Below are 12,597 nucleotides of genomic sequence, written 5' to 3'. Positions count from 1 at the left end.
TTCTCTGAGGGAGGATGTTTTTTGAATCTGTTTCGTATCTTAGAACTCCTTGGCAGTTTGATGAAGCCTCTGAAACTTTTCTTAGCATGATGTGTAAAGTAAAAGGCATAGAATTACAGAGGAAGCCAATTACAGAGAAAGTAGAATTATGGTGTAGAATGAGATATTTCCCATTGAGGAAATTTTCTTTTCTTGATTCTATATCTATCTATCTATCTATCTATCTATCTATCTATCTATCTATCTATNCTTGATTCTATATCTATCTATCTATCTATCTATCTATCTATCTATCTATCTATCTATCTGTCTGTCTGTCTGTCTATCATATATCTGTATATGTTATATACAGACATGCACAAACACACATATTTGTTACAAGAAATTTGTTTTTCTTTTTCTCTTTTCCAATAGAATAAGGAGGGATGGGAGGAGGTCATCTGTAAATGTCTATAATGTAAAAACAGAACACATCAATTCAAAGAAAAAATTACTGCCCCTAATGTAAAAACAATCATGAATTCTAGGTTAAGAATCTCCTGTTATAAAAGAATAAAAAAATCCAAGTGAACACTGCCAAGTTATTTGCTTTTTATACAGGAAAATTTAAGGGACTATTGGAGCACAGGAAACTGGGTAAATTTTCAAAAGAGCCTTTTAATGATCTTAAAATTTTAATTAATAGTCATGTTTTTTGTATGACTTTGCAGGTATAAATGATATATTTCTTTTCCTCTCAGTGGGTGGGGGAGGCTGGGAAGGTAGGAGAGAATTTGGAGTTCACAATTTAAAAGATAAATGTTAAAAATGTAACTGGGAAATATTTAATGAAATTAATAAAAAAAAGTTTTTAAAGACTAAAACAAAAAAGTCTCATGGCAAATAAAGCTTTAAACATGCACAGAACTTTAAGGTCCAGCCCTTCTAATCAAAGTCATTGTTTTTTAGTCCAAGCCTAAGATTTTCTTATTACTACGGAAATAATGCTGAAGAAACTCCATCACAGAAAGCCAACTCCTGCTTTTCAGGTTATAATCTTAGAGTGTTGTGAAGTGTGAGGGGAGGAATAATTAAGGGACCTGCTACTCCGTGGAGCAGAATTGGGACTTAAAACTGTGTCAGCTCTGGCTATTTTACCAAGCTGCCTTGAGTTTTTACCATAAATGACATTTTTTAGAATATTCACCTTTTCAGCCAAACTCTGGACAGTAGGGCTCTGAAGAATGAATCCAAAGAGTAAATCTTGAATCCTCTCATTTGGCTCGGAATTGGTCATTGGCACCATTTACTTTTTGGTTAAGGCAGTTAGTTGTATTTTCTAGACACACTGTCATGCCATCTGTAGTTAATGATATTTTGACTTTTACATTTTCAGTGTTAATCCCTCCAATATATTTTCTTCATTCTTGTAAATGTTGAATTTCCAATACTGTAGAATTTTTTGAAAAGTAGTTAAGCATGGGAAAGAAAATGAATCCAAGAATTTATGAGGACAGACCCACCGCACTCACTTGGCTACATGTTTGCTGGATTGAATTAACGAGATTTAATTGAGCAAGGACATAAATCCATTTGAGTTTTCATTCATTTTAGAGGTATCATCACTCACACGGCCTACACCATCTGCCTGCTTCTCTCCTTGGAACCCAGAAGGACTAAGAAAATCTAATTCTCTTTTCTATGGGAGGAAAAGAACTATTACCAAACAGACTGTTGTCAGTCATCTTTATTGAACTTCCCTCTGCCAGCTTATGGAAGAGGTGGGGAAAAGCCCCTTCCATAGAGCTGCAGTGTCATCGTGAAGGAGCACTATGACACCATGGAGACACCTTTGCCTAGTTCCCATAGACCACAGACCTGGCATCATGACTGTCTCTGAGGTCCCAGAGGTTGCCTTGCTACTTTCTCAAATCAGGCTTAAAATGATTTAGAAGCCAAGAGCCACTAGTTACTTTCAATGATTCTGGACTAAAACTGGGCATAAGTTCAGTACCTCAGGAGAATAATTCTGGAGAGCAGGCTGTCAACTCCATAGGAAATATGTAGGACAAAGGAAAACAAATAAATAAAAAATAAGAGGAGGTAGTTTATTAAAATAAAGAAAACATGATCAAACTTTCACCTACATATTTGAAAAATTGTCAAGCTAAGAAAGTTAACCATAAAAAGAATCTTTATCATTTTTTAGGACACAGTAGAGACTTAGATACTTTTCAATTCATTCTTAAAAAAAAAAAACAAACACTTAAATGTGGTAGTTACTGATTCCTTATTAGTGACCCACTATTTTATTCTAGGAAATTCAGTTAATCTGTGCCAGATGTACTGTCCCTCTGTAACTTCTCATTTCCTATTCCTCCAGGCTGGCAGCATGATTGCCTCTGTGGTCACAGCTGTTCCCTGGATATTTCCTCACATAAAGTTTAAAAGTGATTTAGAAATCAAGGGCCACCAACTGCTTTAGTAGAATTCTCAACTTGAACCATAAACGAGTTCATTTTGAGTAGAGAATGTTTTTAGCCCTCCTACCTAGACCATCCAAGAAGAAATATTCCAATTCAGTTATTGACTGCACTTGAAAAAACTGGGAGGGGGTTGAGGGCAATGCCAGATAAAAGTACCAGTTATACGTGAGTTCCAGGTTTTGAGCCCCTCCAGTGAGGAGGTATTTTTCTGGTGCCTCACCTTAATGGTGACCCTGAGTTCTTCAAGGCTATGCCAGTGGATCTCAAGCTCTGACAGGTCCCACTAAGTTGGAAAGAATCTAAGAACAGACCTGGTGACAGACACTTGGCCAAGGATCAGAGGTCCTCATTTCCAGAAGGTTGGCCACCAGGTAATAAATGTACTTTTGGCAATAGCAAATCACAAAGCTTTCAAAGGAGAACTATGCTTCTTTATCAATGGAGAGATTATGCATGAGGATTTTGTGAATTAATAATAAACCCAGTTTTCTAAGCCCTACGGTATGAGGTCTCCATTTGTAAGAACATTAGAATTGAATTCAATACCCACTATGGTCAAGTGACTGGATTGGTGTTTATGTAATTGTTCATGCTATGTGGTAAAACATGCCATTTTTTATGGTTGGTGAAGGAAATGTTTTACTTTGACTGTAGAAATAATTACATAGGCAAAACAAGCAAAACCAGACCCACACAGAACAGGCATTAATTGCTTTATTGTTTTAGTCACCACCATTTCCTGGCGCTTGTTACAGCCCTGAAGTTTACTACAAATTAAAAGGGGGTGACCAGGAAAGAACTGTAAATCTAGCAATAGAGTTTCAAGGACTTCCTACGAGCCTTTTGACTCTCACCTTGGCTGACAGAATTGCTTGCAAAAATTAGAATTTGAAGAGATCTTAGAGATCATATAGATCTTAGAGATTTATTTTACAGTTGATGAAACTGAGGGTCAGGGAGGTGTTAGATTTGGTGCCAGGAAAAGTCTCCTAACATTGAATGCTCTCCAGAAATAAAATGGGTTGCTTCCAGAAGTAGAAGGGTGGTCCTTGATGGAGAGTGTTCAAATAGATATTGTACAGTCACTTATCAGGAGATATTCGGTGGCTCAGTGGGAAAGAACATGCGACCCAGCGTCAGGCAGATCTGAATTCAAATCTAAACTCTTAGAAACTTACTAGTTGTGTGACCCTGGGCAAGTCATTTATACTCTGTTTGCCTCATCCACTCGAGAAGGAAATGGCAACCACTCCAGTATCTTTGCCAAGAAAACCTTAAATGAGGTCACAAAGAGTCAGATACAACTGTGGGTCTCAACAACAGCAACCACTTATTGAGTGAGTTATAGAGGAGACACTATATTATTACAGCGTGAATTGGACTGGATGTTTGCTACTGAAATTTCTTCTACTATTTCCATTCTATGGGTTCATGAAGTTCAGTGACTTGTCCCAAGTCCCATAGCTAGTTAAGGGCGAGACTGGGCCTAGAACCTAGGTTTTCTTTCTCAGTATGCTTTCAGGGCCAAATTCTAAACTATTTCAACTTGGCTAAGCAAGAACCCGGCCAGCCTGAAGAATAAAGAGACGAGAATGCAGTCTTCTAAGTTTCTGGAGGGGCTGACAAATGCCTGAAATTCTGATATTAGTTTAAGGTTTTGACCTCTTAGGACAGATCAACACTTCGATGAAATCATTCATTTATACCTTACTGTGAATGAGAAACCCTAAAATTAGTTTTCGGTAATGGGGAGGAAGTTTTGGGGAAGAAGCCATGATAATAATGATTTTTCTATAGCGCCTTAAGCTACTTTATAGCCTTATCCCATATAGTCATCTCCACAACTCTCGGTTAAAACCCAAACCAAACCAAAACACCGCTGGTCTGATGGTTCTGGGAATGGTAAGGAGAAAAAGAAACAAGGAGGAATTTGATCTTGTTGACCCTCAATAGGACTATTAGTTATATATACATTTACCTGAAATGTTCAGTACAGACATTGTAACCGTGTTCTCCAATGGCCCTTGTTTGAAGGATTTCTTTTTAATTTTTTTTAATGTAAAAGATATTATTCATTGGTTGGAGGGCAGGAAGAGGAAAACAGAGCCACACAAATGAGCAAAACCAATAGGGTTCCGCGAATGATTATTCTTGCTAATTTGGAGTCATTTTACATGCTATATGGATCAAGGCTATGTTACCTTTCCATCCTTACTTTTCTGTTCCCTCTTTCCTTTCATTACAACTTATGGTGTCAAAGCACTTTTCCACCATCTTCTCAATTAAAATTTACTCACAGGAAAGGATCAGAAATCCCTTGTTTACATTATAAGACAAATCCCTTTAGTATGTTGCCTATATCTCCCCCAGGGAGAAGTTCCATTTTAAGCCTTCTCTGCCTCTTTTACTGTACACATAATGAACCAAAAAGGAAAGGCTTTGCCCAATTAAAGGGATTTCTGATATCAGTGAAAAGGGACCATTTTGTTCACATCCTACTAAATGCCCATGATGCACAAGGCACTGGGGATGACAAGAGTATCACTGCTCCCCACCCAGTTCCGAATACTAGTACCATTCTTTGAAAAAAACTGTTCTTTGGTGTCATGTTTAGGGTAAAAGGATGAGATAAAGGCTGAACTAAAAACCTAAGCCAGAAAGGATAAGAGGAGGAAGATAAATCCATATAATCTAATATAATGGAAGCCTTTCTTAAACCAAATCTCTCATAGATTTATATATGTTTGAAATATTCCTATTCCTTCTTCAAAAGGGAATGTTTCTCTAAATTCATCAATTGATTTATGCCACTAACAATTACAGATATCCAGCAAACTATTTGAGTTACTATATTGTCAAGACTGACTTTGAGGGGATAGCCAAGCAAAATCATAATACATCACTTCAATGGGAGGCAGCATGATATAGCAGATAGAGAGGTGCCCTTAAAACCAGAAACATATGGGTCAGACCCTCCTTTGGACATATGCTGGACTAGGGGACCCTGCGCCCTAGATAAGTCTATAAAAATAAATTACAGCTAAGGTAAAGCCTAGCATCCTAAGATGATATTTCCTCATAACCATGAAATGGCAGAAGCAGCTCCATTCCCTATATGAAGCTTCAATAATTTTGATGCTTCCTATAGACATTATTTGAACCCTTTCAGAAGTAGTGGTAGAATGAATACAGAATTCACAACACTATCTTTTGGTGTGCTCAGATCACTATTGGGTATCAGGTGGTAAAGAAATACCCAGGGTGTCTGTTGAAAGCCAGGTGATCCAACATGAAGAAGTAGGAAGTAAAAACTAAGTTTCTTTATTACGCATAAGGCCAGGTCCAGAGTTCAGAATATAGTGCTGAGCCCCTAGTGGAAGCTTCATAAGACATAATTTTCAATACATCAAAGACAAAGGAATGATTTTCGTTTTATGGCTTTCATAAAGGAGACAGAATCTCCCGTGTTACTCAGGGAAAGGAAAAGTACAATTTTACAGGTATAAATTTAAGAGAATTACTCAAAAATAGACTCATGAAATGTACATTTCAAAGCTACATTTAGAGGGTTCAAAATGGGCTAATTGAGAGAGGAAGATTACATGCTATAAGATAGCTATAGAGCCTGAGCTTGGCTGTGGATTCCTTCATAAACAAAGAGGGAGTAGTAGTTTGGGAAATTGCAGGTGTCATAAGTTCCATTTATACCTATCTCATTTCTTATCTTAGCTACGAAATAAAGGAATGACTGATCTGAACACATCACAAGAAAGGCTCCAGTCAGATAAGTGACTTTCTCAGATAATGTGGAAGTTCTGGAACCCAAATATTAAAGCTAGTAAAAGGAAGAAAAAATTCTTATGACTCAGTGGTAAATTTTATCTCATGTCTCTTAAGCTCCTACATATAAGAAAGGCCTGACCCTTGGTCAACAGAAAAATACTTCATTTTATATCTACAGTTGATGATATCTTAACTCTGACTAACCTAAATTCTCTCATCCAGTTTCTATTCTGATTGGCGGTCCGGGATATAATACTGAACGAAGAAGAGTTTGAAGCTGACTTTGTCCATTTATGAATCAAACTGTTGTGACTGTGGCCTCATTAGCATTAATCTAGAGTTAACTAAGACAGGGAAGAGCTCGATTTCAGGGGGAGTATCTCCAAACAAACTGTATGACCAAACCCAGGAGGTGTGGGACAAGGCAGGGCAATGCATATCTCCCATAGCAAAGGTCTAGCGTAGGCTTCAAAAATAATCTAAAATGTCCTAAAGCCCTTTGATAAGTCTATTTGTAAATGATTGCCATGTAAAACTACATAAAGTCAATAGAAGGAAAACTTCAGGAAACACAATATTTTACAGATCTAAGGATGGAAGAGAAAGTCAAAGCTAGCCAGGCTAATATCTTTATTTTACAGATAAAGAAACTAACATTAAATTACCCATCCAAAGACTCAGAGGTAATAAGTAGCAGAACCTTAGCTGAACCCAGATATTCTTACTCTCAATCCATGGAAACTTTCATGAGAGTAACCAAATCATAAAAGAAAAGCACAGCTCTCATAACAAAGTAGCTTCATATCAAAATATCAAAACCTCCAAGTCCAATTTCAGTTTAACCTTGCTCTTGTGTGCTTGGACTTCTTTCAAATTCCCCTTCTTTTTCCTTTGTTATCACTTTGAAAAAGATGAGTTAAGAAATGACTTCCCCCACTTCCCCCCAACCCCCAGTATTTCCTTTTGGTATTTTAAGACAGCTATCTCTATAGTTTAGTGCCCAGAATGCCTTCCTGTTTTCCAAAGAGAAATACCTCTCTTTAGCATTCTGCAGTTTCCACCACCCTCCATTTTCCCTATGACATATACAATTGTATTTATAGTACTTATGTTCATTTGAATGAAAGCTCTTGCAAATATAGACTAAACACATCCCCAAATATTTTGCTAAAGCTATTTACAGATAAAGAAAAGACTTGGATAATACTTACCAAATTAATCTGGACAGTTTTTTCCCACTGTTTTTCATTATTCACTCCAGCATTATTGACCAAAATATCCAGTCTTCCAAAATGTTGAACAACTTTTCGAAAAGTATCTAATTCCAAGGAGAAAAAAAAATAGAATACTTTCAGCTACCTTCTTATCATCTATGTCAAAAAGTTCTCCTTATTTTTAATTTTTTATTTGTTCATTCATTCATTCATTCATTCATTCATTCATTCATTTATAAAACCCTTACCTTGCCTCTAAGGCAGAAGAATTGTAGGCAATGACGGTTAAGTGAATTTGCCCAGGAATCACACAGCTAGGAAGCATCCGAGGTCATATTTGAACCCAGGACTTCTTTTCTCTAAGCATGGCTTTCAATCCACTGAGCCAAAGAGTTCTCTTTAAATGCGTTTTCAGACCTATCCTACTTTGGCCAAAGTTCTTTTCTAAGATTGACTCACAACATACTTGCTTCTAAAAAAAAGGAAGAATATAACTTCTTGTGTTTTCTAACAACTTCCTAGATCTGCATAGAATTCATTACTAGAGGCCTGTAATATAGGTTAGAACAATATGAACTTATTATTCTGTTAGTATTATGCTATTAACCATCAGCTGAGTTGCATGAACCAAAAATAATTATTTTGAAATTCAGGTCTGAAATTGCCGCAGAAACTGCCTCCATCAAATTGACATTCTTATCTACTTATCATGTGTGTGTGTGTGTGTGTGTGTGTGTGTGTGTGTAAAAACAGAGTCAGAGCAGATCTTCTCAGGCAGTTTTTGAGTCTAGAATTTGATTACATAAATGTAAACTTGAGAGTTGCTCCTTCCTTTCTTCTACCTATGACAATGACCTATAGCAGAATTGTTCAGGAAGGGTATAGAGAGAGAGGCAGCACACAGGAACAATAGGTACTCAGGAAAGAAATTGTTGGATGAGAGAACTTTGTGGCTTCATTAATCTTCTAGGGGACCGACATGATTGTTATTAATTTTAACAAATAAGCAGACTGGTGTCACCCAAAAGAACTTCAACTCTCTCCATCCTCTTTCATGGCCATGGTCTAAAGAGTAATAAAATTATTTCTTTCACCTGACACTCAAATCCTAAAGCCTTTTTCCTTAGGACATGCCAACTATCCCTTTCTTACCAAAAACTAATAAACCCCATTATTCTGGACAAAATCTTTAATCGGTTGCTTCTCATACAATTCTCTATTTTTTTTGTACTCTGATCCTCCTCTTGCCCCCGCAAATCTTATATGTAAATAAGAAAATAAGAGCTAGATCACATTTCAACTCAAGTCTAGAATTTGTTAAGTATACTATGAACCAGATACCTTGCTAGGTCAGGGATACAAAGATAAAAATGAAAAACCCCAGTCCTCAATGAGCTAGCACTCTTGGTAATGGTGGGGTGGTAAGGGGAATTATTTTATTGGGAACAGAGAAGCACAAACAACTGTGAGGAATAAGGAAAGGCATTTTTATAGTTCTTTCTAAGGGCTTAATAATATGATAACAAATGACATTTATATAGCTCTCTAAGGTTTGTAAAATGCATGCCTCATACATTAATTACTTTGATATAATTCTTATTTCCTGATTCAGATAGCAGTTATAGTACACATTAAGTGGGGTCTTTGCAATGTTACGGGCATCTCCAACAGCTGTTGATTGCCATGCAATAACTACCATTTAGGGGCAGCCAGGTGGCTCAGTGGATTGAGAGCCAGGGCCAGAGATAGGAGGTCCTGAGTTCAAATTTGACCTTAGATGTGTGATCCAGAGTAAATCACTTGACCTCCACTGCCTAGCCCTTACTGCTCTTCTGCCTTAGGACCAATACACAGTATCGATTCAAAGACAGAAGGTAAAGGTTAAGAAAAAAATAACTACCATTTATTTAGAACTTTAAGGATTTAAAGACACTTTTCAAATATTATCTCACTTTAATCTCACAAAACCCTGGGAGGGGGTTGCTATTATTACTCACATTTTACAGAGGAGAAAGCTGAGGCAGTTAGCCCTTAAAAGGATGGAAATGGTGTTGAAAGAAATACTGAATGTGGAGTTTATAGAACCCAAGTTTGAATCCTGCCTCTGATATTTATTCTCTGTAACCTTGGGCAAGTTTCTTTCCCTCTTTGGGCCTCAGTTTCCTCATTTATTAAACAAAGGATTTGGATTAGGTGGCCACTATATAAGGAAGCTTTTAGCTCTAGACCTCTGAGTCTGTAATTCTCCAGAAAGCAGTGAGAGCTAGATTTCAGACTTAGATTCTTGGCCACTCGCTAGCTATATGACTTTGAACAAATGACAAGTTCTTTGGGTTTCAGTTTCTTTACTTGTAATATAAAGTTATTTTGCTAAAATAATTTCTTTAGTCCTTTCCAACTTTAAAGCTTCAGAATTCCAATGAAATTGGGAGTAGCAAGTTCATAAACTGTCCTGGAAAGCATTAAGAAACCCCCAAACCCTCAAACTCCTACATTATTCTCTTTTTCCAGTGACCATTATTTCTGAGGGGGGAGCAAACTCCATGAAATGTTTTCCTTAGAGATAAAACATTGATGGCTCATCAACTCTCAATTATTTAACATGTGGTTTACCCACCACACCCAGCATAACTGCCCTTTTCTACTTAGTATACAATCTGGTCACCTCCCGTACCCATCACCTATGCCCTGGGACTGGTATACTAATTTGAAATATTGGCACGGGTAAACTGTAATTATGAAGAAAAGGTATAAGACTGTACATTGTAATTCATTCTAAAGTCAGGTCAAATGGTTTTGTATTAAGGACAATGCTGATTGTATTTACTGTATGTTTGTACGCAGAGCTGCCTGGTACCTTAGAAGGGCTCTGAATCAGCCAGCATCATCAAGCAATGCCACAGTGCCTGTGATAAATAAATGTTGTTTTCGACTTGTGCATTCATTTCATTCCTCAGTTCTCCCTCCTCCCATCACATCACTAGTTCCTTATTTTGTACCTTGTTAGCATTTTCAGAATAAACTCTAGGACTTTTTAAAAACCACTTCCCCTTAGTATGTGAGAACTTTCATTTATATCGCAAGTTTTTCTCCTTCTTTCATAACCAAATGGAACATCTATTTTTATACTGTCAGACAGCTGACCTGCGTAGCCCAGAGTTTTGACAACAGCAAAGAGAAGAAAACACAGGGGCATGTTGCTTTCCATGACAAAATCCTCCCACATTACAAATTGCTTCTTAGAAAACCCTCTGTGTCACAACCTACCATGGAATTAAAGATCATGGCAAATAAAGTTTGTTTTTTAAATCCTTTCTCTTGGGATCTCTCCACTCCTTTTCAGTAACCAATCTATTCCCTTTAACCAAGTCCTGAGCTCTTTTGTGACCTCCTTCCAGGCCCCTAGGTGAGGCACTTGGTCCACCTTTAACTCACCTCCATTAAAATTTTACCTTGGGGACAACTAGGTGGATTGAGAATCAGGCCTAGAAACTGGAAGTCCTAGGTTCAAATTTGACCTCAGACACTTCCTAGCTGTCTGATCCCATTGCCCAGCCCTCAATGACCTTCTACCTTGGAACAATCACACAGTATTGATTCTAAGATGGAAGGGAAAGGTCTAAAATATATATATCTCTATGCCTCATTCCTTTTAGTCCCCTGGATGGTTAATTCGATTGGTGACTAGCTCCTTGTTGATGTCTTAGCTAACTAAACATACCTCTTCTCCTGGATAACAGATACTTTAGCTTAGAAAAAATGGTGGGATGGCCAATGGTTAAGATGATTTCGAGCAGGTGAGGGATCTCCTAAAAGCCTGTTACAGAGGCAGCTCCCTCACATTGTAAAGTATCATAAAAATGTCAGTAGCTATGAGTAATGATGCAGATGGTTAGCCCTGCTGGAGATTTATACGAGTCATCCTCAAAGTTGTTATTTGTGACCCATAAAACTTCTTGGGATAACAAAGCTGCACGTGCTTACTTTCCCTTGTGTGAAACATAGACTTCCTAATGTGTAAAGGGTTAACCCTCCAGATCTCCTCCCCTTTTAAAGCTTCCTAACATCTTTTTCATAGTCAGAATTTGTACTTGGCTACTTATGATGAGTTAAATTCGGTTTTTAAAAGTTTGACAAAAGTTATTTCCAAAGTCTATCACACTGGTTTTTAGTCTCTAAAAGAAGTTATACTCTACATATTCTGCACTTAAAAACAATTATAAATTTTTCACCCTTGCTGAATTTTTGGTGTTAAATCTAGTCTACTAACACCTGTATGACCCTGAGTAAGTCACCTGTGTGAAATTGGACAAGTTACTTCACTGCCGGGACCCTGAATTCCTCAGCTGTAAACTGAAAGGGTGGGACAGAGTGGATTAGATATGCTTTGAGTCCCTTTCAGCTCTCCGTCTTTGAGCTACCTCCCATCCTCTCCTTTACAGAGTGGCAAATATATACAGTATCATTTCTACCCACTGATTTAGAACTGTATTACTTCCTACCAATTATCAGGCCTCCCAAGGTCTGCATGGTACATTTCAATGGGTTATTGCCATTGACTTTTCACAAGGAGACTGACCTATTTTAAGTTGAGCTGAGGGAAACAGGAAAGCTTTGAGGAAAGCCTGCTAGAAAATTATTTTCTTCAGTTCTGAGTTTGCACTTATTAGCTAAAGACAAATGACATGAATGTAACAAGAGAACGTGAGAACATTTGGTTTAAAGTACATTGCACACAACGGACAATGATCCTTGAACTCAATTTCTAACACAAAAAGTGGGAGAGGGGTGGGGAAACACAGTCGTATCCTACAGTCAGTTCAGCATCGAAGTGTTTCAAAGTTTTCCCTGAGAATTTAGCCTACTTTTCTCTGTGGAATCCTCTAACTTAAAAAGCGCTGTCTCAGTTTTCAGCTCTCTAGATTTTCTGCGCAATCAAACACATACACACACACAAAATTCTTTAAGATGGAAGTTCCTAAAATAAACAAAAAGGGCTTGTTCTTTCTTTTTCTTTCTTTCTTTCTTTCTTTCTTTCTTTCTTTCTTTCTTTCTTTCTTTCTTTCTTTCTTTCTTTCTTTCTTTCTTTCTTTCTCTCTCTCTCTCTCTCTCTCTCTCTCTCTCTCTCTCTCTCT

At 37.4% G+C, this 12,597-nt stretch overlaps 1 protein-coding gene across 3 annotated transcripts in view; it reads right to left on the bottom strand.

Moving 5' to 3' along the window:
- The window catches only part of HPGD (15-hydroxyprostaglandin dehydrogenase), a 42,743-nt gene that overhangs the window by 28,540 nt on the left and 1,606 nt on the right, over positions 1-12,597 (bottom strand). For 2 of the 3 annotated variants that reach the window (XM_044680673.1, XM_044680672.1), the window contains one exon: positions 7,460-7,566. The exons of the other annotated variant lie outside the window; for it this stretch is intronic. In XM_044680673.1, the coding sequence (XP_044536608.1) occupies positions 7,460-7,566 (107 nt within the window). The remainder of the gene's footprint in view (positions 1-7,459; positions 7,567-12,597) is intronic. 3 annotated transcript variants of the gene reach the window in all.

The sequence above is a fragment of the Gracilinanus agilis genome, chromosome 6 (genome assembly GCF_016433145.1).
Source record: "Gracilinanus agilis isolate LMUSP501 chromosome 6, AgileGrace, whole genome shotgun sequence".
NCBI lineage: Eukaryota > Metazoa > Chordata > Mammalia > Didelphimorphia > Didelphidae > Gracilinanus > Gracilinanus agilis.
The sequence above is the reverse complement of the archived record's forward strand: the minus strand, read 5'-3'. Positions and strand labels throughout refer to the sequence as shown.